This window comes from Limanda limanda, chromosome 5 (genome assembly GCF_963576545.1).
Source record: "Limanda limanda chromosome 5, fLimLim1.1, whole genome shotgun sequence".
Lineage (NCBI taxonomy): Eukaryota > Metazoa > Chordata > Actinopteri > Pleuronectiformes > Pleuronectidae > Limanda > Limanda limanda.
In genome coordinates this window covers 18918079-18942926 of record NC_083640.1, presented here as the reverse complement: position 1 = coordinate 18942926, position 24848 = coordinate 18918079, and the positions used below count along the sequence as shown (strand labels likewise).

The 24848-nt window shown below is 41.7% G+C and overlaps 1 protein-coding gene across 1 annotated transcript in view; it reads right to left on the bottom strand.

Annotated features, from left to right (window-relative positions):
• Positions 1 to 24848, bottom strand: part of ghra (growth hormone receptor a) — a 30306-nt gene extending 5458 nt beyond the window's left edge. The window contains exons 1-8 of the mRNA XM_061071452.1: positions 24540 to 24848; positions 13932 to 14047; positions 3903 to 4032; positions 3223 to 3389; positions 2266 to 2444; positions 1460 to 1613; positions 1237 to 1327; positions 874 to 943 (exon numbers count right to left, since the gene is read on the bottom strand). Of these exons, the coding sequence (XP_060927435.1) occupies positions 874 to 943; positions 1237 to 1327; positions 1460 to 1613; positions 2266 to 2444; positions 3223 to 3389; positions 3903 to 4032; positions 13932 to 14043 (903 nt within the window). The 5' untranslated portion in view covers positions 14044 to 14047; positions 24540 to 24848. The remainder of the gene's footprint in view (positions 1 to 873; positions 944 to 1236; positions 1328 to 1459; positions 1614 to 2265; positions 2445 to 3222; positions 3390 to 3902; positions 4033 to 13931; positions 14048 to 24539) is intronic.

Genomic DNA, 24848 nt, shown 5'->3' with positions numbered 1-24848 from the left:
TGTACAACAATATTAGGCGTGTGTGGCGATCAGGAAGTAAAAAATAAACAGAACTTTTAGTTTTCGCTGCACAGTTTCAGCTGCAAACCAAGCATTGTGTTTCCACCTCTGTCTGATTGCGAAATAGCAGCGTTTTCATTTCGTTATTCATATAAGCCCTTTTTTGTTCTGAGGTCCAGGGCTGCCTTATAAATGCATCCCACAGTCAATAATACACCCACAGCACAATACTGAACCACGACCCTCTTCACGTCTTATTATCCCTCAGTGGTCCTCCTGTCCTTGTTGGCTTAAAAAAACAAACAAAAAAAACCCAAAGTGGCTGCCTTGCTTTAAAATTGTTTACGGATATTTGTTTTTCTTTCTATTCCATTGTTGACGAGCAGCGGTTGGAAGAGGGATGGTGGTTGTGGGTGGGATGATTGCGTGGCCTAATGTTCCACATGGATGTCCAGGGTTGTCTGTTTTTAATCATATTACATTGAAAAGGGACTCAAAAAACAGTGGTTACACAACCCTTTCTGAAAAAGCAACCCACAAATTCCTCATGTAAACTGCTGTGAATTATTGATGGTTATAATTTAACCCTTTAAGCATATGCAGTAAAAGGAAAAAAGTGATATTTTACAGCTGAAAAACTAATCTGACGTATAAATCATGAATGGGTTGACACTTTTTTGGAATTACCTCAAATATGTGGCCTCTTTAGCATATTCACTACTACAACTTCTTCTCTTGACGACGCAGAAAGCAGACACAATATATCTGAGACAAGAAAGCTGCAAACAGCCGGGCCAATATATCACTGGAGTCTATTGTTTTGTTCATTTAAAAAAAAGGTAAGGCAGAATAACAGAGGAGAAATGAATGTACCTTCAACAGCTCTGGATCGATGCCTTTAATTCTGGGTGCAGGAACTGGTGGCAACAGAATCATCATGAATCTGTAGCGGCAGCAAGAGGAGGACATGATGAAGATGATCTGTTTATAGTATTTGTCAGTGTCTGTGTGTCGGTTTGTGTGTGTGTGTGTGCGTGAGTGCGTGCGTGTGCGTGCGTGTTTGTGCGTGGCAAAGAATGAGGCCCTGCTGAGAAGTGCGCTGCAAAATCTGCTGCAGATATAGCAAACACTTTGCATGTTGTCACTGACATCATGCTTCAGCAGGTCCAGTGTGTTTCTGACAGTGTAGGTTGGTTGTATAAAAGAGAGAGAGAGAGAGACTTTAACTGTTCCTACCTGTACTGCTGAGAGACGACAATCAGCAAGAGGAGCATGAGGAATCCCACAATCACGAAAACAAGTACGACTGTGAGCGGGAACGTACTCTCTGGGGAAAGAGCATAAAACAGATTCCATCATCACAACCACACAGTTCCAGGTTAATGCAAAGCGCCTGAACCCAAACAGGCAACGGACCAATCAGATTGAATGTTCCACCCTAAACCCAAGATGATTTTACCTCCGCTGAGAATATCATCCACGTGGATGAAGATTGAGTCACTGAACTCTCCAAACTTAATGAAGGCCTGCATCTTGCAGTGGATGTGCACTTCATACTCTTTGCCTATGTGCAGACCGTAGAGTGCCTGCTGAGTGTGTGGCTGAATCGCCAACTGCAACACAGAAACACACAGGAGACAATGAAAACAGGGCATAGAGAGAGAAGAAAGTGATTTTGCAGTGTTTTAATTCATTAGAAAACATCACTGAAGACTGAATTAAGCTGAACAAGATGTTGTGACGTATAGAACTGTGACCTTTCCATAGGGGCAATTGTTTTTTCCTCATTTCGGATACATTAGGCAGAGGACTGTTACACTGGAAGGTTCTGAAAAGTTGCCAAGGCTGCATTTGTCAGGTGGTGGGCCACAACGTAATGATTATGAGCCTGCACAAGGTCCCATGGCCTCTGACCTACAGATCCCTCCCTTCACTTCCTCCAGAGAGGCTGTGTTTTCCCAGAGGACCTTGCTCTGGCTTCCATCGCCTTGCCAACAAAGCTACACTGCATTTTAGCCATGAGACTCCTTGGGGGAGGGGGAAGGAAACACGACACTGTGCCACTATGACCTACCTACAATTTACTTTTAGTGAGTGCATGAGTGTTTCGTTTGTGTGAGCTTGTGTGTGTGTGCACATATGCATATGCAAGTTTTAAGGTGTGTTTAACTGTGTCGGCACACGTACCAGTGTGTGCCTGAAAGCAAAGGGAGGAGGAGAGAGAGAGAAAGTTTAAGAGCAAATAAAGAGAGAGCGAGCACTCACCGATTTCCAGTTTGTGGTATTTCTCTCACTGTACTCGATTTCGTACTCAATGCGCATCCAGCCCGCCTCGACGTCTGCAGAGGGCGGGGGCTCCCAGTTGACCATGACATCATACCTTAGCCCAGAGGGACTTAGGTTCAGGAGGGTCCAGTTTAGAGACACTGGTGGGTCTGGACGTACTGCCAGGAGAAAGGGTAAGAGTTCAACATGAAGGAAGGAAAACAAAAACAAGCTATTAATACCACTCAACATGGTAAATTCATTAATGGCTTAGAATGCACTTGACCTCAGTTGAACAAATAAAGAATTATAGTTAAACATACACGATACTCATGCACATGGAAATTAAAAATGCTATTTGAAAAATAGAAAAAATATAAAGTAATTGCTATTTCTTGGGTTCAAATTTCAATAGCACACGATTGGAAGTAATAAAAAAAAATCATATGGCAACCAATACAAACAATGGCAATCTTCTAGCAGATGCCACCAGCAGCTGATGAGATATTTCTCCGGGCAGCCTTTAGAGCTTATGATTCAAGTGGTTCTTTATTCGACGTGTATTGTTGGTTCAGGTTTGAAGACGACAACATCCACATGTTATCTATAAAACAACACACTGACACTCAATCTGCACACAAGAACTTCCAGGGAAGCGATATCAGCAAACACATGACATTGACACGTGATAATACAGCATCTATCATTATCGTTTAGAGTCCTGATTAGATAAATACCATCAGACATCAAAACACTTGATGTGATGTTGACAAGCATGTGACATTTGCTGATTTGAAATTCAGCAGTAAATACCATTTCCTGGAAACTTGTAGGGTTGATCCATCATGCTAAAACATGCTTCACACTCTTTAATCCACTGGAGATATTATGAAGAATTCCTCTAGTTCGTTGGATGTATTACAATCATCAGGATATGCACACATGTTGAATACTTACCAATATTTTCCACTGTAAAACAATCCTCCTCATCAAAGTAGGTGGTGTTTTGGCTGCGCAGCTGCATGCAGTAGGCTTTCCAAATTGATGTGTGGTTCGAGTCGAAGAAGCATTCCCTGTTTGAATAGTTATAGTGGGGACACTCTTTCCATTCGCTGGTTGGAGTCCTGAGGGAGGGATAAAGTGAAGGAGGGAAAAAAGCAAAGGAAGAAATTATTATCATCTATAGGTTTGAGCATCTGGGACACACATATATGATTTTAGTGTGACACGTGACAGAAAATAAGCCCCTTTCACACTGGAGGAAACAAGTAAGACCCATTGACATCTGGCTTGTGTCTGGGAAATAGTACAATCAGCATTCATTCATGGGTCAAATGACTTACAAATGAATGAGATCCAAATCTTCGTTATACAATGCCATCTGAAAACAGTGCCCAACGGCAAGCGAATGCTAACAGACTGAGTCACACTACTGTCCAAGTAGCATTCAAAATGTTCCAGTCAGCATTGAGTTTGAAGGGACAAAAGTAAAATACGCCAATAGTAAACATTGTGTTTTTACTGCTAACCCATGTTTTTCTAGCATGAGACGTTGAACAGAAAGGCAAACTTATCAATTAGGACTTGAAAAGGAGTCTAAACTTTAGTTGAAGTAGGCCCAAGGTGAGTCTACTCACTCCTTCTTAAGGTAGAAGACTCGGAGAGCTCCGGGGGAGGACAGGTTCTGGAAGGTGCCTGGACTCCACCAGCAGCGGAATGTCTCCTGCTCCCTGGAGACGCAGTCAGTGAAGTGAGGCTCAGTGGGAGCTAAAGGGCAAAGAAGGACACAGAAAGGTAAGAGACAGAGTAAACAACACCGACTGCATTAGGCTGTAGAAACACCTCTGTGGGTATTTAGATTATCAGTAAATGAATTCTGCAAAATCAAACCTCCATAACTCTCTTATGCTACTAACTTTTGCTGCTAGTCACCAAACAAGCTAAAAACAGCTAACTATAGCTTGTTTGTTGATTCACTATATGATAGTTTGAGTGTTCTCAGAATTTACACCAGTGAAATTTAACTAACACATTGTGGTTTCGTGCTTTTCATTACCAGACATAATCTGATGAATAAAGCTGACGCTAGCTAGTTAGCTTCACTTGAGTAATTTGACCAGCAGCTAGCCATCTAACATTAATTCCATCCATCTTATGGCAGACTGATAAACTTCAGTAAGTTAGGAATCTTCAACTTCTTATGTTAAGTACAACAAGCTCATCACATTTGGTTGTGTTTGTGTAGCCAACATTTGTCTATGATTCCCACCAACGCTGTTTTTAAGCTGTTGTTTTTGTGAAGCTTAGTTTCTGAACCTCGTTACCTCCCTGTCAACGGCCAAGGCTATTGCATGAATTCTAAATATAGCACAATTTGATCCTTGAAGTATTCCACAGATACATGGGGCCAAACGTATCAGCACACTTTATTCTTTTTCTTTCAACATGCTCGCTCATACACACTACACACAACCTTGATGGCAGCTGTTGTGACCAGTGAGCAGCGCGAGTCACACGCTGCTGGTGTGCAGCGGCTAAAGGACTAACTCACAATCTGCAGCGGTTGATGCTGCATCGAGTTTCAGTCCCGGTGCTTTTCCACCATTCATATCTATCCGCATACATTTCATGTTGTCCTCTGCCCCACCCCGAGGCCCTGACTCAGCCCCTTTCCACCTCTTCCTCGTCACCCTGTTACTCCTCATCACCAGTCCCTCACTGCCAGTTTGGTGCAACCATAAATAAGCAACTGGGGGTATTGATTTCTGCTCTACCCGCTCCCCCCCAGCTCTTCTCATGGTAACTGCTGCACTATATCACACACAGAACCAGATCATAAACATTTCCTCAGAACACAGGGCAGGAGTTAGAGACAGACTGCAGCAAAAATCTTTGGAGATTTTTATATAAACGTGCAACTAAAATGATCTCCACAGTCCCTAAAAGCTGCTGAATCTCACTTTAAGTCATGAAGTTTATGCTATAGGCACTTGCATACATTGTGCCATTTGTGCAGTGACACACACTAAACCGGCATGCATCTCTGATTAACATAAACATCCTTATAACCACAGACACTACAACTTAACATCCGAACCAATAAGCCATACCCAAGGCAGGTATCAATCTGTAAACACTCATCATTTATTCACACAGAAAAAAAGCCTATACACTTTTACTTTGATTACTTTGCTGACTTTCTATTAGATGCCAGTGTAGCCTCATAATTCATTGCATTCCTATGACATTTTGCCTCTAGCTCTCTCACTGCTCCCCCCCTTTTTTCTTCTCCACCTTCCCTCCCTTCATCTTCTGCATACTGTCGTGGTTCCCAGAGCTTTGCTATTTCAACTTGCCCTCCCTCCCCCATCCAACAAATTCCAGCTGCCACCATCAAAGAGCTTTGTGCAGACGCTGTATGCAAAGAGGTCTCGGAACTACAGACGTACTGATTGCGGAAAAAAAGTAAAATAGCACATTGGAAATGCATGTTCTTTGGTTATATGTCTCTTGATGCCTTCTATTTTCATGGTTGGCAATATCTTCAACAACGCAATACAATTTTTGAAAGTAAATAATTCCTGATTCATGTGTACTATGTAAATTCCTTAATTTTCATACTTTAAAATGTAATTATTTATATTGAAAGACAAACTTTTGAGACTCTAACAGCTAAAGACTCAAAAGCACACAGCAGAGTTTTGAAAGCTACCCTCAAAGAATGGGGCTCTGCTGGTTAAGGTCAGAAAGTACAGCATTTTTGTACAAGTTGTAAAGGCTCTTATATACTACTACGTGTCCGTTTCTCGGAGAGGTCTCAGCGGGAGACAAAGAGTCTTTTTGATTTTTACTTCTCCGTCAGTCTACGTCCGGAAAAAGTTCACCGCCAAACCCATAGGTGGCGCAACGGAAGACGAGCTCAGAGAAGCCTACCCCATTTGGGAAGAAGAAGTCCACGTGTCTCTGTTGACATGTTAGCTTGCGTCCCACACACTGAACCATGGCAACTAACAGAACTAAATAAAGTGACACCCAGCGGGTCAAAATGCTGATGTAATCGTTTCTTAGCGCAGCGGTTCCCCGGTCTTGTTTCCGAACTGTGTTGCTGATTCCACAGCTTGAATCTGCTTGAGGCTACATGTAGCTAGAAGCTACACGGACCTAGCTCCCCCCAGCTTCCACACACAGTCAGCAGGACTCCCGACACTAACTACTACTATCCAGTGTTTGCTTCTAACCTGACGGTATTATAGAAACAGTGTCATGATAGAAGTGGAATTAAAGTCGTGACGGCGGGTTCTTGCACTGTTACCACCGCAGTTAGCATGGTGGCTAGCCTAGCCCGCTAGCCTAGTCTGCTAGCGGCGTTTTGAAAGCTCGTTATAACCGTCTGTGACCGTGCACACATGCCCTCAGTGCTCAAACGAGCCACCGTCAGCCGGACAACTCCGCTGGCTTAACACACACGTCACATTAATCGTAGAATCATAGTTGTGTTTGGGTTTGATGCTACATGGAAGTAAACAGGAAGTAAACAGGAAGTTTGAGGTCCGGAAATACGGAAATGACGTCATACGGAAATGATGTCGTTCGCGGACCAATCACAGCCAAGAGCGGTCCGTCGGGTCTCAAACATGAAGACGGATAGTTAGAAAAATCAGACGTGTATGAAAAGCTGTACGAAGCATTCGGAGAGGGCGTTTCACGACGGATAGGGCGGTCTTATCTGTCCGTAATAGAAGAAACGGAGAGGCATAAATTGGCCTTAAGTTGTAAGGGAGCAAGTTGCTTCCCTGTCTGGTTTGTAGTTGAAGTGTGTCAAAGGTGAGACGAGTTGCAGCAACACCTGGAGTCAAGCAGTCTCTACTAATTCTCAACTTCTCTTCTTAATCATTTGCTGACTATCATACTTCTCATCTTGCATTATGATGAAATCTGACATCATAAGACTTAATCTATACACGCTACAAATACTTTGTCATCATACCGTGCTTTTCAGATGACATAAAAGCCAGAGGAATTGTTCAAGTTGTAACTGGCTCATTAGCCAGTGGGCAACATTTTGACAGCTACAGGTTGATCATGTATAGGCTGGTTTACTTTTGTTTTAGCGCCTTACTTGCAGATTTCTGCTCATACTAACCATCACAGAGTTTCAGTGACGAGAGGCCACATCATGCCTGTACTTGCCAGCTGCCATTAAATGATCAGCAGTTAAAAACCTGATTTTGTGTGCGTGTGTGCATGATTGTGTGCGTGTGTGCATGCTTGTGTGCGTGTGTCTATGCATGTGTGCACTCCTCCTGGTTGTCCATACATACCATATCTGTGAGTCCTTGTGTGCTGTGTGTGCAGCTGAGACTGATAAACAGCTCTTCGCTTCATGTCCTGTGTTCATCAATCTATACAGAGGAGCTAGGAAACCACTTATCTTCCTTGATGTCAGCTTCAGCCATTAAGGTTTAAAATCCATTAAAAAGCCTAAATAAAGCCCTCTTCCCCAGCCCTTGTGGCAGCTGGCAAACAGCACTAAAAAGGCGGTGAGAAAGGTGCAAAGAGGCTTTATCCGTTATCGCACTGTGAAATATTTTACTGTCGTGAGGAGTGCAAAGAAAATGAGGCTATGACGCCATGAATAACCACCTTTTCCAGCTCATTTGCAGATAGAGGTTAGTAATGAGGTTAATAACGCTTCCAAGGAGAGAGGAAAGAAAAAGGGAATAGAGAGAGAGACTGCAGTTGGCAACAGTGAGAGAAAGTGAATGTGTTATGATGGAAGACAAAACTGAAAGGCAATGTGAGATCTTTGGCTGCAAAACTAAAACACTTTTGAGAGTAAAACTCATTTGGTGAGTATCTAACAGACAAATTGTGTTTGAAATATTGTCCTTAATGAAAACAGTTTCCGGAGAGGATTCAATAACCATCATCATTCAATGTAGTGTCCCTCAGGGTTCAAGTCTGGGTCTGCGACTGTTGTTCTTACATATGTTTGTGACCATTAGGGGAAATTACTGATAGGTTAAAAAAACAAACAGCTATAACTGCTATGCAATGGAACCTTAATTTATTTTTTCATTATTTTTTCAACAATGTCAGGTTGTTGAAAGTCATCAGACCAAACATTAGGCATATGCGTGTTATTATTTGATGGTGCACTGACATAAACTAATCTCTAACTGAATAATCCCTGCCCCCATCCGACATGGAGAAAGTTCTTTGTGATCATCTATTTCAGACTACAGAATACAGTTTGTGAGTAGTGTCATAGGTTCTTTTTTCTATCTTACCTACGCTACAATAAAATAACTCAAAAATTACTGAACTAAAGCAGAGCCATAAACAGTAGGCATACAGAATCCGAGTGTCTCTTCATTGTGGTATTGGCACATTATCAGTATGATTGTCCTCTGCTTGAAGAGAACACACACAATGATGCTGAACAGTAGAAACTGTTATCTCTGGTCACTTCACTCACATTTAGCTCTTGGCTGACTGTAAACACAATTAAATGACAGTCAAGGCCAAAAAGCCAGTGCAATTCTCAATTCAACCCAAATAAAATGAAAATGTGACCTATTTTAGGTTAAAGTTATTAATAAATTTGATATCATGTCACCAAAAAGATTGAACTACTGTCAGCAACAACATCTGATTGATACTAGAGCACCCAGGCCAGATGATCCACATAATTTCCTGCACCAGCATCGGACTGTGTGTGTGTCAACCAGATGGAGAAACTGGCAGAACACACTGACAGCGTGCACATGTCGTATCCCTGCATCACACGCTCAACACACACATGCTGTTTTCTGCAGCACACACTTGTTGAGGTGTTAATGCATTTACTGCAGAAAGAATTGTTCGTCTTTCACAGGGAATGTGAACATGCATAACACGTAGATGAGATGGGAGAGGGGAAGGGCTAAGTTTGGAAAAATCAGACCGGAATTAAATTTATTGCGCGAATGTCCCCAATGCTCTTTATACTTAAACATACATATTTCATTTTTGGAGGAAACAAAAATAGAAAAAGCTACTAACTGAGCTTAATAGTGGAGGTTAAATGTTGAGTCAGGAGGCCATGTGGAATTTGAGAGACCCAGAAAGCGCAATAGGCGGGTTAGAGGAGAAGGGGAGTACGCTGAAAGACCGCAACAAACAAGAGAAGGCAAACAGCTGATATAAATAACAGCCGACATGCACATGCAGGTTCACACATAAGTGCACACACTGAACTTCCACCTTCAAAACAAAAACAGACAGAGAATATCAAAGTGCCATTGTGCAGCTCCTTGAATACGTCCTGCCTTCCTCCAAGTGAAACAACAGGACCCATGGCTTTGCTTCCCCGTTCGCATTCGGCAGCACAGGATGACAAGTGCTCGCTCCATCTGATCCTCATGATTCCGATCAGTGCTATAGCTTTGAAGTCTAACAGACACAAGCTGGTGTGTTTAACCATGCAGTGACCCAGTCAGCTTATTCAGGTCCCAACCATTTATTATCCTGAACTAATGATGTTAATCTCCTCTAATGCCATTACACCCTGTAGTATTGGCTAAGTTGTGTCATATTAAGTTAAATGTAGAGTAAATATAGATGGGCAGGGGTGTTTGGCTTCCAGCACAGAAACCTGCACCCTCACCTTTCTCCCTTTCTGCCTCTCTGGCTTTTATTGTGGCTTATTCCGACGCGCTGCCATCCGCGCTTCACTAGGGTGTCAGATGTTTTCACAGGGGTCAAAGCAACATGTTAAATTCAGCTGCTGACCATGGGGCCTCACAGAGAGCCGTGAGATCCTCGTTTTAGATATGAGCTGAAAACGACTCTTCTGACATAGCGTTAGCTTCTTTTTCTTAAAGTTGTTTTTAAGATAAAATGCATCACTTTAAATGACTTACTTTTTCTTTTTCTCTAATGCTCATCAGCCTGCCCTTCTGCTGCGACACATTTTTTTACACTTTTATCAAGATAAGGATGTTTCCTCAGACAAGTTATAGGGACTTTAGTGTCCGATGAGCAGTGCACTGCTGCTGCATCTGCTATTTCACAGCCATCCTTCATTTACAGAGCGTTGCCTCAACAATGAACTCTCCCTCCCAACATTAAATAGTATGCATTTCTCTCTCCTGCCTTTTAAGGCTCCAACTTTAAACCGCACGTCAGACATTGTATCCCACACAAGGCCAAGATTTTGCCTCTCAGAGCAAACACACCCACGTCTCGTCTTTGAAGCAAATGTAACTGTAGATTGTGTGTGTGTGTGTGTGTTTTTGTATGAGCCAGACAGACCCAACCTCAGCGTGGTTACCACTGGTTACCACCTCTGTGGCCAAAAAAGCACAGCCTCATGCAACAGGATCAATCTATAGGCCTGAGGAGCGAGTCCTCTTGAGACACACACAGCCAGACGCTCAGGGAGGGCTGGGGCAAGATGAAGCGTATATGTGAAAGAACAGATGAAGACAAACGACTGCCTATAATCACTCTGGTAAACCTTTAAATATATAGCAGCATCTCAGAACGTCTGCTCTTGGCTTGTTATGCGGCTCGCCTAACAACAGACATAAAGATGCGGCAGAAACAGCACAACCAAAAACACTCCAGGTAGGCTCCTCTCAGTCCGTTCAGAGCAACATATAAATGGTTTAATACAAACCCAAAAGCACAGGATGAGGGTTTTCTCACCCACTCCCCCAGATTCAAGATTCACTGATTTCTGGAAGTGTCTGGGAGGAGTGTAAAGTGTCAACGCAAGTGGATAACAATAGCTGTCGGGATCAGAGGCTGTGCGGATTGTAAACTCGAGAAAGGCGCAGTCTGCGTGTGTTTGCTCACGCTATTGAAGACCAGGGCTGCGTTAAACCATCGCTCGCTCAAGACCGTTTCAGACGTTTAACCTCAAACAGTTATCAGTGGTTTGTCTGCGGGCTTATCAGAGATGTAATGTAAATGAGATAGTGACGTTTGCTACGGCTTGTGAGCAAACACAAAGTCAAAAAACCTGAGGGCAACGACTCAGACCTCAGAACTCTATTTAGGCTTTTTAGCAATTTAAAGTCAGGAGCCGACACACCCATAACACTAGAACTTTTACTATAACATCATCTGTTTTGCGTGAATATTATCAAATTGATAAATTAACTATGAAATAATGAGCAGCCCCAATGTAACAGACATAACTGATAGACTAATTGACAAGACAGCGAGGTGAGACAACTCCAAAACTCCAAAAACAGAAAAGGCAAACTTCTCTACTGGCGATGGGAAAGGAGTCAATCACCATTTTAAATCTGGTTTAGCCACGTTTAAAATACTTGTGTACACCCCTCTTACCAAAAACAAGACTGACAGGCATAGCATCAAAATTCCATAATGGCCCATAACCATGATCATTTACTCCAGATTGGGATGCTTCCAGGTTATTTACCCTCTGCGGGAAGTGGTTTGACAGGTTCTTTAATAAAAAAGAAGACGAGAAAATTCACAACCAAAATCTGTTGAGCACAAAAATGTAGCAACAAGCACTGGAACCAATTACTTCTGCCTGGAACCGCCTTTACCACTAGAAAAACACCAGAGCACTAAACAATATGTTCAGAAAACATGATAACTGAACCAATGTTCGTGAATTTCTCTGAGGCACTTTGGACGGCTGAGTTTGTTTTCCTCATAACTCAACTCACAGATGCATCGCTTTGACCGTTTTATCCTCTGACTGCTGGATTTTAGAAAGTTGCAGATTGTATAAGTGACCCCGGTGACCAAGAACCATGAAAAATATCCTCCTTGGACTGTTTGATTGAGCGTGAAGCTGTAACATTCATCAATCAACATGTTACATTAATGATGGTCATGATGGTTCCCCCTTTACAAAGCCCCTCAAAAGAAGACGAAGAAGGGTGTGGTCAGAAGAAGATGATATGATTTGGGATTCTTAAACTAAAGCCATAGAAAATATTTCCAACAAAAAATGTGCCTCCTAGGGAAGTGGCTAACAGTTAATACACCATAAAAATCCCTAATGAAAACATGACCACTTGCACACTTCTGTCTCCTATCAGGCATCGGTAAAAAGGATGAATGTGTGACTGCATCTATATTCCCATCATGATATGCATATTTGTATACACCCTGAACATGAACCCTGTCAAATCCCAACACCAGACAAACACTGCACGTTATTAAATGTCAGCTTCATCAAACAGGTCGGGAATATTTAAGTTGCAAAACTAAAAAGAAAAAAGAAGAGAGAAATAATGGGTCCACTGCTGTTAGCTTAAATGCCATTCAGTGTGTCATAGCGTTTCCATAACCAAGGTGTACTCAAAGGGATCATCAGTACAGGGAATTGGTACCGGTGCAAAAGTAAGGTACTGACAAAGTTTTTGTATGTGCAGGTACCACATGAAATACTGTATCTGGAGGTAATGCTGCAGCGGTCTGAGAAGCTGTCCACACATGGTCTCAGGTCTCTATCAAACGCTGTCTGTCAACCGTTAACGGCAATGAGCAGATGTGACTAAGAATAAACTGGTGAGACAGGGACTTACAACACTGTACATACAGAGGATGACAAGCTGAGGTGTCAAATGGGTTCAGAGCCATTAAATGACTCTGCATTTGAATGTTGCCTTAGAAAGAAAGAAAGAATAGAAGAGAATAGATCAATTTGAAAATATTAAAAAGTGGATTTTCGGGTTTAATTTACATTCAAGAATGACAATCTGTGAACATAACAAAGATAATCAAAAAGAAAGAAAGACAGCATAGAAGAGAAAAAACTCATAAAAAAATTGTAGAAAATGTAATTTATGAAATTAAATCAATAATTATTATATTATTATTGTGATGTATGCAAATGGACAGGCTGCTAGTTCAATCGTTCTGCAATATAATCTTTACAGAAAATGTCTCATCTCTCATTTCTCAAACAAATTCATGTCTAAAATCTTCAGTAAAACAGCAGCAAGGGTCTTAACAGAAAATGGTGTCTTATCTGTCTCTCAGAAACAGATAATGGAGGAGACACGTCCTGACAAACAACAGCAGAGACGATTTCCTCTGTGTATCTTTGCTGTGAGAGTTTCCTTGAATCATGTGCCTGTCCCGCCCAGGTAAACTTTAGTTAAACAAGAACAGTCTTGGCCAAAGTTGCCGGGGCCGCACACTTTCACCCTGTTCAAGCTGCAGTCGCTCCATCCGTTTGGCAGAATTTTAATTCATGTTAAAAGTCCTATCTTGGAGAGAAGGGGGAGTGTGGCCTGTTTGCTCAGCCGCCGCATTCTTTCACCTAATTATTTCAAATGGCTCTGTGACAACTGGATTAGCTGGCTGAACATCCTGCATCGTCCTGTCCCTGGACTTTGATAGAGAAACCCCAGCCATATATTTACCTTGGCTCTATTGATCACAACCTGTTTGACAAGCCAAACCAGGAAAGTGCTGCATTTGCTCAACGCTGGACCTCGTGTATCTGAGCAAACAAAGCATTCTGCAACTGATGTCGGACACAAGACGCGATAACAAGTGTCAACAGCAAAACCTGACTCACATCTGTTAATGTTTCATGAGCTGCATGTAGAGATTGTGTTAAAAATATATTTCTTTTAGCTAATTTGTCCTCACAACAAGAAGTAAAACAATACACATCAATAACCCACCTGATGTTGTCATGTGGTCCAAGAGAAACGCCGAAGCGGGAGTGGACGGCCAGTCCAGGCAGGAAATTAGAAGAAGGATCAGGAGGTGAGAGGAGGGTGAGGAGAAGGCCATGATGCTGGAGACAGAGAGAGAGAGAGAGCACTGTGATTATAATTATCAGCTGGACGCCATGATGACATACCCATGTTAGAAAAAAAACTCCTTCCTTCCCTCCCCTGTGTCCTCCCTTTCTTTCTCTCTGCCCTATGAGACAACTGTGGCTTACATTTATTTTCAGCTGGTGTCTGTGAAATCCAACACGAGACCGGGCATAGTTAATAATTGTCCCAGGTTGCTGCAGTGGCAGTTGGAGAATCAAACGTATGAAACATATTTTACTTTTTAAATGTGCTGTTTATGCCCAGTAATATTTCTCAAGCTTAAGCCTATTCGTCATTAGCTGTGATTTTATACAGAAATACCAACTGAGAAAAAAAAACAAAATTAAAAGCATCTGCAAAATGTCACACAGAAGCTGCTTTTGGTCATGAACTTAACTTCGGATATTATCCAGAGGGGACGTATGTGAGTATGCAAATGTCTGAGTTCTTGCTCCAGACATTTACATGAACTTTCCCTGCCCACTTGTATATCTGTAAAATTCACAGCAAGCATGCGGCCGTGTTCGTGAAGTTTCGGACATGTAATGGATGCAAAAAAAAAAACAAAAGCATGTAATTTCAGTAGCTAATTTTATATCTATAATGTATGACATATATATGCCTCATTCGTGTTCCAGAATTTTCCTATTGTTGTGAAAACGTCTGGCTCAAGCAACTTTCCTGCTGAGTTTTTCATGAGGCAAAGTCATTTCTGCAGATCGTGTTTGAAAACCTATCCACTCACTGCACCAACTTCAAATAAGGTTTTTTGGCCTTTTGGTTGCAGCAGTTTGCACTTCAGTTGCAGTTGATATCGTAAAACGGTTTTCAGACATGCACTACGTATTTTCTTCAGAGGAGGTGCATGTGTGGATGCAAATGTCCAAATGCTCTGTTTACCCTAAATCTTTTATCATGTTCATTAGCTAGCTGCTGACTTAAGTACAGTAAAATACCCCTGAAGGAAACTGCACAGTCAGCGATATTTATCTGTGGGTTCATTAGTACATGTTCAGCTTTAAGCTCTCTCATAAAACCAATTTCACATAAAGCCTGGGAAACACTGCCGGCATCACTCATACGTGGCAGTCGCAGAACTTATTGGTTGTCATTTCCACGCCCATGTTGACAGGTAAGAGCGGCCACAGAGTTTCTCACCTATTGTTCTTAAGAGACGCCTGCGATTCCCAGGATACATTCACAAAAACAGATTTGTTGATATTCATAATGACATAAATACTGCATGATTACACAAAACTGACACCTTTTCATTTATTTTCAATGTCTGGACTATACTTGAAAATAGGCATGGAAAATATTGGGTTTAAAAAAAAAAGATTGCAAGTACATGTCATAAATGGAGAAAGGGGAGGCTACATGTGTACAGACAGTCAATGTTGACTAGAATTATTTAATGTCAATAATGTTTTTATGTAAAATAGTGAAAAAAAATGCCTTTATCGTAGGCAAACTGTAGTAGCAGCGCTGCAGCAGACACGTTGGCGGTGCAGACACATAACAGCAGCTGCAGCAGTTCAGAGAGGTAGGCGTCAGGCACACCAGGTAGGCAGTGCGGCCCAGGCTAGTCAAGCAGGAGTATCTATTGCATTTAGTGTCGTTATCACATTGTTTAACTAAATACAGGACAATCATTTCTCCCTGAGCCTGATTCCTCTGCTACAAATGTCCCCCCTGACACCTTTAAATAAGAGATGTGGTGACTGTCTATCTCGCCCATGGCTATCCTGGGAGATTCATTTCCCAGTATGCGTTTGGTCGTACAGAAAACCCCAGACAAACTCTTCCTCCAATACGTTGGTGTTGGCGGAGAAGTTCTACGAGTCAAGTACGACCTCTAAATATAGGCCCAACTTTCTGTCCGCACCCTTGTCTATTTACAGCTGTGTCTCCACAACCTCGCTGGGCAGCCACCAAGCCCAAACGGGGAGCCTGAGTTTCTGAGGGCAACAGTGCCATTATTTTTACCCAATTCTGGTGTGACCTGAGGTCAGAGGATCTTAAAGACCTACAGCATAAATAGTGTGCAACAGAGCATACCGAGTTAGCCTTTATGTATTTACTTAGGGTTGGGGGCCGAGAGATAAGAAGCCAAAAGACCAATTCAGGATTTACTTATATAGAGTGACAACTACTGAGCAACTGTGGCAATACCTCATTTTCACATTTTCCAATCCAACAAGCTTGGAGTGAGCCTTGCAAGACTTAGTGGGAGGTAAATGCCAGGACAAAGTTCATATGAGTGTTTGTTCAACAGCATTTATCAAACACTGGCACCTCATTAGGGTGAGGATGCCAAATCTCCATTTACTCTGAATAACATTTACTGCAGATTTCAAATAAAGCCCATAAGAAGTGCAACTACAGCAAAAACAAAAGGAGAAAAACATTGAACTAAACACACAACAGCAAAATGTGGAAAAACTCAACTTTTGCTAAATTTAACTTTCTCAGTGTAGACTCTCAATGTGACAATGAATGAATTTCGATATTAACCAAATAAAGACCACAGTCTGACTGAGACACTGCCATGTAAACAACATATTCTCAGATTAACGGTGTTTTTCTGTGGTATTTGATGGATTGTTGATGTAGACTTTATCGCCACTTATTGGACCGACATCATTGTTTGAGATATTTTCAAAAATTGTTCAATGAAAATCAGCAGTAGTGAAGACAAGGTCTTAATTGCACTATAACGTCTTATTGGAACTCCATTGATATAAACATTCAGAACAGCGTGTGCGTGTGCCTGTCCGTGTGCGTGTGAACATTCCAAGGGTCAAGAGGCCACACATGCCCGAGTTATACAAAGCAAGAATTCATGGCATGGAGCTGTCAGGCAGCAGACTCATCTGGCCTGAACTAAAAAGCTCCATTTAAAATCAATCATTTACAATTGTCAACCCTTTTTCTACATCTGATATTTTTGCCCGAGTTCATTTTCAGACTCCCACTCCAGCTCGCTTCATGTCTGACTATCTTCCTTTCTGAAATCATTATTGAAAACATTTCATTTTCTCTCCTCATCAAAAGCTAAAGCACCATTATGATGGTAAATTGAACATCGCTTTAATGAGCACTCTAATATTGTTCTTCTTCTTCTTCTTCTTCTTCTACTTCTCCTCTTTTATCCCTCCGCATTGTCTTTTCTTTCAGAGCGTAACATTCTTTAATCAGTTGAGGAACCAAAGTGCTATAAAAGCCAAACAGCCCCTCCATTCCTACATGTGGCCTCATGTTAATCCCAACATTAGTCTCCCCCTCTCTCTCTCTTTCTCTCTGTGAAAGCCCTGGCAGGCCTGGTGCTTCTTCTCCAACTCGTGCACTTTTCTCCCCCATTCCTCTTCTTCTCCAGGGCCAATTACGGGCTCCCAGGCTCGCGGGAAGGCTGCCTGAGCCAATCAGAAAAGAGGGAGGCTCAGCACAAGCCTCCTGGGGTCCCTTGGTAAACATTTAAGGCATCTGTGGTCAACCTTCCTCCCACTACCTCTGGCCCAAAAACACACACACACACACACACATGCATTCAACATGAGGGCATCACACATACAAACCCACACACACACAGATGGCACCCCACTGCCAGAACCAGGCTTCTCTACCGTGTTTCCTCAAATCTCTATTAGTCATCTGTGTTTGTTCAAAAGGATCTGCCAGGCAAGGGAGGTTAAAGACCAAGGGGGTTTGGCGGTGTAAGGGTGAAGCCAGGGAAAAAAAGAAAGTTTAAGGGGTGAGAGTTCACATCGTGTCTGTATTAGTCCGCTCTATAGCTGCAGGAGAAAAGTATGCACACACACACACAGCGATTTTGTGAGCCAAAATTCATCTGAGGTTCCACCAAAGAAGAAGCAGAAAGAGTGCAGTGCTGAAATATTATGTCTTCATGACTCAGTCGCCATTTTTCTAAACATGACCCAACTCCCAGTCATGTCCTTATTTACCTTGTTCCAGCTTTTTGGATACGACTGGATCCAGGGAGGTAAAAGTTCAAATTTATGAGGAGAGGGGGAGTGGCCTTTAGAAACAGACTCTCCTTTTTCTACACTATTGGGGCAGGGTCATTACAGGAGAGAAAACATTACCAAGAAGAAAAATGCGAAGAGCATTTTCAGATTTATGAGGGAACTAAGATAGTTACAAGGCAATAAAACAAGCAGATTTGCAAGATTCATCCACACAGACACAGTTATAGTTTCTTAATATATCAATTGTTATTGTGGAAGAAATATTCCTGAAGACAGTATTTGACTGAAATGTTGTATTAAATGTTATAATCTAGCAATTGTAGACAGTGTTTGGGTGTTTACACGTATTATTAGGAAAGAAAAGAAAAAGGTAATGCTCACTGAACAAAAACATATCTGAAGTCATATCTGAAATATGTTCTAGCTTACTGCTTTTGAATACACTTTAAATATAGTGGGAGTAATTTGGCCTGTTGGGGAGCTTATCTTGTTTTTTATTTGCTCATAAATTGGTTATTGGCTGACACATGCTTCAGAGGCACTGTTTGACAAGATCAACTCTAATGGCATAAATGTCCATGGACAATAAACCAAGAGACATTTTCAAAGTTAGGTTTCTTTTTCTCTTTCTGAAGTGCAGAAATGTCAAGTTTTCTCATTCGATGAAAACCAACAGGTTTTGTCCAAATTCTGAGTTTTAAAGGTTCCAGAAATTAAATTAAACAGTTTTTTTTAAACCTCTTCGTACATGTTTTCTTGTTAAGGTGCCCATGAGGAAAGTGATCCAGATACATGCATTAAGTGAACAAACAGTCAGTACTGAATTAGTCAAGTATTTCAGAAATCATGATGATCACCTATAATAACATACAATTTATGCAAAAAGGCAATTCTAAAAATATAGCTGTTAAATTAAAAATGGTTTTGGATCTAGTGGCCTGAAAGGCATACAGTTCAATATTTTCACCTCTTTACTCTACAGTAAAGTACGCTACAGAGCAAGCAACAAGTGGGTCAATATTTTGTTAATGTCATTCATGAGGAGAAACATTGATATAGACACTGGTGATCAATACACAGCATTGAAAAACCAATACATATATGCCTAGTATCCAATAGATGTTGTTTAATTAGTTAGTTTTATCAAATATATTATCAAAGAACAGTAAGGGCTTCCTCTTTTAAAAATGTAGCAGAAATGTTTACTCAGACTCCATTTTAACAGACCTACTTTGTACTTTGCACTGGTTTGGATAAAAAAGGTAATTTCCTAGTATTTGTGATCATTTCACCATACATCATACATTCATTAACACAATTATACAAATGCACAATGTACATCCATGCACAAACATAAAAGCACACAGGAAAATGAGGTCGCCCTTAAATGGGATAATGACTGTAATGACCGCGTGCTGGGATGGACTCAAGCTACACGGACAACCTCCAATGAGTTGTTGGCTTCAATCTGTTTGACACCGGCACACACACACTCATTAAGACAGAAGACACGGGTGTTCAGCTTATAATTGGCAACTTTGCCTGAGTCAAGTGATTGGTCCAGATGACAGGCACTGAAAAGCAGACAGAGTTTGACATCAGAGGTCAGTTGTAAATGTGTCGCTGGTGGTAAAAACAACACAGAGAAGGCTCCTCAGAGTCAGACACTCCGAACTAATACCTCACCTGACCTTAAACGTTGGCTCCTATACGCACTGTGCAATTTTTGCCAAGCTCAAAGAACACAATTCCGAGAAAAGCGCAGTGTAAGCTTAAGCTATAGTCATCAGTTCAATAGTACAATTTCCTACCACTGGTTGATTTTAAAGTTTTGGAGACCAAAGTCTACATGTGTCAAATATTCTATATAACAATGAAACCAATGTCTAAAAAAACCTGGCCAATGACATACAGTTTATTCAATACAGTAAAGTAAATAACAAGGAAAAAATTGTTCTGTGTTTTGCTGCATCTTCAGATGGATGATGCAAGTTGATGACATCTCTCTCTGTGTGTATATAGTTGTACACACACAGAATGACTCTTGAGTTTTTCCTGCCGGAGTGCTTATCTCACTGGGCCTATTCAGAGGTGCAGGAGCATTAAAGAAAGATGTGAATCAATCTGGTTTGACCTAGTTAATTACTATGAAACCAGTGACTGAATTAGCAGCCAAACCTGCATCGCTAAATCCTGAGAAATTCAGGGTGTGACAGTCTGCAACCAAAGGCAATCAGCTATAATCCTGGAATCAAGCCCATATGAATAAAGCATGAATTTGTGACGCCACGAAGCATCTTTAATTGGAGCCGGGGACCACAGAGGGTGAGTAGGAACAAGCACTTTGGGTAAAATGTGCCAACGTTAGCTATAGCCAGTGGTGTAGCCAGGATTAGGCTCCAGCAGGAAAACATGCAAATGAAATATAACTACACACAAAAACCTACCAAGAGGATTTATTTTTGAACCATTGTGCTTTTCTACATCAGCCAACTTTGCACTGCCAGCTCATCCAAGTTGTCAGTTTGTGAAACCTGTGTAAAGCACTTCTGATAAATGGTAAATGGTAAATGGTCTGTACTTATAAAACACTTTTCTAGTCTTGAGTGCTTCATATTATTTACCCACAGCGTTTTGCACCCTTACCTTCGTACAGCGCATCTATGTGCAGCACTGTCTCTATCGTACATAACTCACACACTGCTGGCCCTGGGGGGCAATTAGGGTTCAGTATTTTGCCCAAAGCCAGTTGTATAAGGGAGAAGGGGATCAAACCGTCGATCTTCTAATAGGTGACGACCCACTCTAACTTCTGAGCCACATGAATTTGAATCTGAAAATGTCACCTAAAAGAGCTGAACAATGGCAACGTGATAAAAAGGCTGAGATCATCGAAAACCAGCCTGACTGGTTTATCGGTTGGCTGATTAAATTGGTTGATGTGATTTTTTTCAGAAAAGAGATTTGAAATGGTTTTAAACTGTTTGGTTTATTTGTTAAATGAAACTTAAACTTTAATTTGCACCTTAAATCTGGTTCAGTTTCCACCTTCTTTGCCTGAGTCGAAATTCAGTTACATTGTTTCCCTGATTTTAACCTGCTTTTAATTCTGAAGTTTGAGGTCACTGAAAACCAACTGGATAGGTGACAAAATGAGAAGTGGTTATTTATCTTGGTGATATACAAAACTAGACAAATGTATACAGTTGTATAAACAGTGACATTTTTACAGCAAAATCACATCAAGCCTTTCACATACTGAGTATCCATAACCTTTCCAACACCTGAATTAACTGGAATCACTGCCTGAGCGAGGTGACACTTCACTTTATGACTGCGACAACTGTTCATCATTTAATCAATTTTGTGGCTGGAGGTATTATATCTTCAGGTGAACATTTTTGTATGTACACAGACACAAAATAGTCCAAGGTCTAACATCAGGTCTCTCCGTAATTACACAAGAATTACGCAAATAGATTTTCTGCCCCTCGACCTTTCCCTTTTTCGCCTAATCTTTGTCTTTAAAATATTTAACATTTGTGTAAAAATACCACAGGCTTCAACATGAGCCTGTTGCACCAGACAAGAAGAAGAAGAAGAAGACCCCTCATAGCCTTGGACAGTTGGATGTATTTACATGCATTAACTAACCTGTAAGCATGTGTGCGTGAGTGTGTAAGTGTGTGTGTGGAGAAGGTATACACGCAGGTACGGTGTGTTTTTAACCTGTGTGAGTGTGTGTTTGCGTGAAAGTGTGAGTGCATGTGTGTTTGTGGAGAAACTATACACACGGACACAGTATGTGTTTTTAACCTGTGTTCATGTGTGTCTGTGTGTGTGTGTGTGTACTCTGTGAGGAGCATTTTGAGCATAGACCTTACGGAGTGAGAACATTTTTGGGAAATGAGGACATTTGGGCCGGTCTTCCCTTTTCAAAAGCTTGTTGGAGGATTAAGACTTGGTGTTGAGGTTATGGTTATTTACAAGAAAGTGTTTGCGTGTGTGAGCATGCGTGTGTGTCTGTGTGTGTGTGTGTGTGTCTCTCAGGCATGCAGATCTGGCTACTGGATGGCTCTAATGTCTCCTGCTCCTATTTCATAAGAGAGAGTGGAAAACTCAGAGTCAGCACACTGGCATGAGAAGAGCCTCTGCTGGACGCAGATCAGGACACACATCTGCAAACCCCGCCATGGTCTGTGCGTGTGTGGGAGGCGAGACGGGGAGGGAGCTGGCGTGTGTGTGTGTGTGTGTGTGTGTGTGTGTGTGTGTGTGTGTGTGTGTGTGTGTGTGTGTGTGTGTGTGTGTGTGTGTGTGTGTGTGTGTGTGTGTGTGTGTGTGTGTGTGTGTGTGTGTGTGTGTGTGTACGCCCGTGCACGGATATGTGTCCGTTAAATCAAGTGTGTGCATTGGAGTGATAAGAAGAAAGGTAAAGAGAACAAGCAGCAGAGCACAGCAGACGTAGAAAGTGTGTGCACCGTACAGAGCAAACATTTGATCCTAGTGCTGTGGTGGTGAATGCTACACACTCATTGCTTCAACTTGAAGAGCTGACAAGTGTTTAAAAGACGATATAAAAGTTCTTGTTGGTTCTTGTTTAAAGTATACGTATGCAGATCTGCAAGCCGCTCTAAATCCTGCACTTTCCCCCTCGTTGTCGGACACACAAGTATATCCCGAGAGTCGTGCACATCACTAAGGACTGAAATCGAATGGAGTGTTGTCAAAGGGTGTAGAACTTAACAGCTGCACTTAATGTTGTACGTGGGAGTGCGGTAGACACTGAGACAGAAACTGACGGAGCCAACGTCTCTTTCAAACTTCTTGCCTCGTCTATTTTAAAAATCTGGTCTTTTGTCTTTACCTGGTGGATGCTAATGGCTGCCATTACACATGTCCTTCGTCGTGCTTTACCTCTGCTTTAGTGCTTACTGAGCGAGCATTCCAACATGAGTCCCATTAAACGTGATTCAGCTACATTCAGGTGAATATTTTCAACCCACGCTGTCTGAATGAAAAAGGATATATGGACAATAACACAATTATCAACAGGAAGAGATTTCTGAGGATTATGAAATTGGCCTCTAAACCAACAGCATCCAGTGGACGTAATAAACAGGCCATTTTTCATACAGATGCGTGTGAAGTGATTTAGATACAAAGAACGAGCCGTTAAGGAGGAAAACTGCGAGCAAAGCATTCCTGTCAAGTTCATAAACACATTACAACTAAACAGGAGACTCAACAGTGCAATAAAACGGTCTCTGAGGAAATTAATTAGCCAATGCCGCTACAGAGCAAAACAAACGTTTAATTAAATTATTATTTTTACATACAATATGAATGGCTCCAGCAGATTTGAGCAATGAGGCTGAGAGTCCTTTTTTTCCCCACCAAAAACAACAACCTTGGAGAACTTTGAACAAGGCCGTGCGTGTACAAGTTTGCACATTGTGTCTAATCACAGGGTGTGTGTTTCCTAATTGAAACAGCAGAGCAGGGGAAGTGTTGACAAGAGCAAACAATGTGAGAGGAGAAGCTGCAACTAAAAAGATTTGAAATTTACTTAAAAAGCTGAAGCCGTTCAATGGGATACAAACTCTGATATTCTGGATACTGGATGATAAGTATTCCCACTTATTCAATGTTATCAATACAGTGCAAGACCCTGGATTAATATTATGTATATTAAATCTCTAGGATATCCTGCGAACTAGTTGAATTGCATTGATTAGCCTCTTTGAAGCTCTGGCAAAAAAAGCGTTTTACATATTTTTTATACTAATTCTTACCATTAGCTAAAAACTGCAGTTTTTCTGTCTAAATATAATTGAAAAATGAATTTATTGGGCTATTTTAATGAAACCAAAGTATAAGTGTCATCATGAGCTGATCGTGGTAACTTCAGACTGACACTTCTCATTGTTTGTGATTTAACAGGCTGAAGAACCTGAAAATTGATGTTCATCGCCTGTAAAGTCACTAATCATAGTTTTGCTTTATGAATATATATCTGCTATGGGTCAAACTGAGCTCCATGTACACATAGATTGTGTCAACAATTAAGCAACTCTACAAAATATTTAGAAATATTCTGGGTAATTTTTTGGCAGGTCCTTCTTACTATCTTAGCCATAACTCACAATATACAGCTAAACACATTAAGGGGGACACAACTCAGCAGTCCAAAGCCACCATGTCTGTCCCCTCATCCCCACAGTGTCTTACACCAAAGTGCAGCGGAACCGTGGACAACCTCAAGTTTCTGTGGTTTTAATGTGGTCTCTTATCAACGATGCAAATGAAGCCGAGCACAAGCTACAGGCGGGTTGAAGTGAAACTCGTTCGCACTCCGCAGCCTGATGCGTAAAGACGAAGTAAAGCAGTCTGAAGCAAAGTTTTACGCGTCGTGCGTAAAACCGGACTTTCTGGAAACATGAAGACAAAAGGTAACACGCGTGGGACGAATATAACCACTCACTTGTTGGGATGTCTGGAGCGGATCGACTTTTCAGAACTTGGTCATCTGATGTCCTGCTCCCGCACCTCGAGCCTGCTGCTCGGCCCCGAAACCAGATCTGATCCGGGCAGGGTTCGTTCACATCGCCCCCCCACACCTCGGCTCCAGTGTGCAACGCTTCCTCTCGGACGCTTTTCTGTCTTTTCTGTCCCTCACTTCATCATCGAGCCCGAGCTGCACTTTCAGGGCTGCACACACACAGCACCACCTCGCTGAGACTGAGCCACTGTGTGTGAGTGTGTGTGTGTGAGAGTATGTGTGTGTGTATGT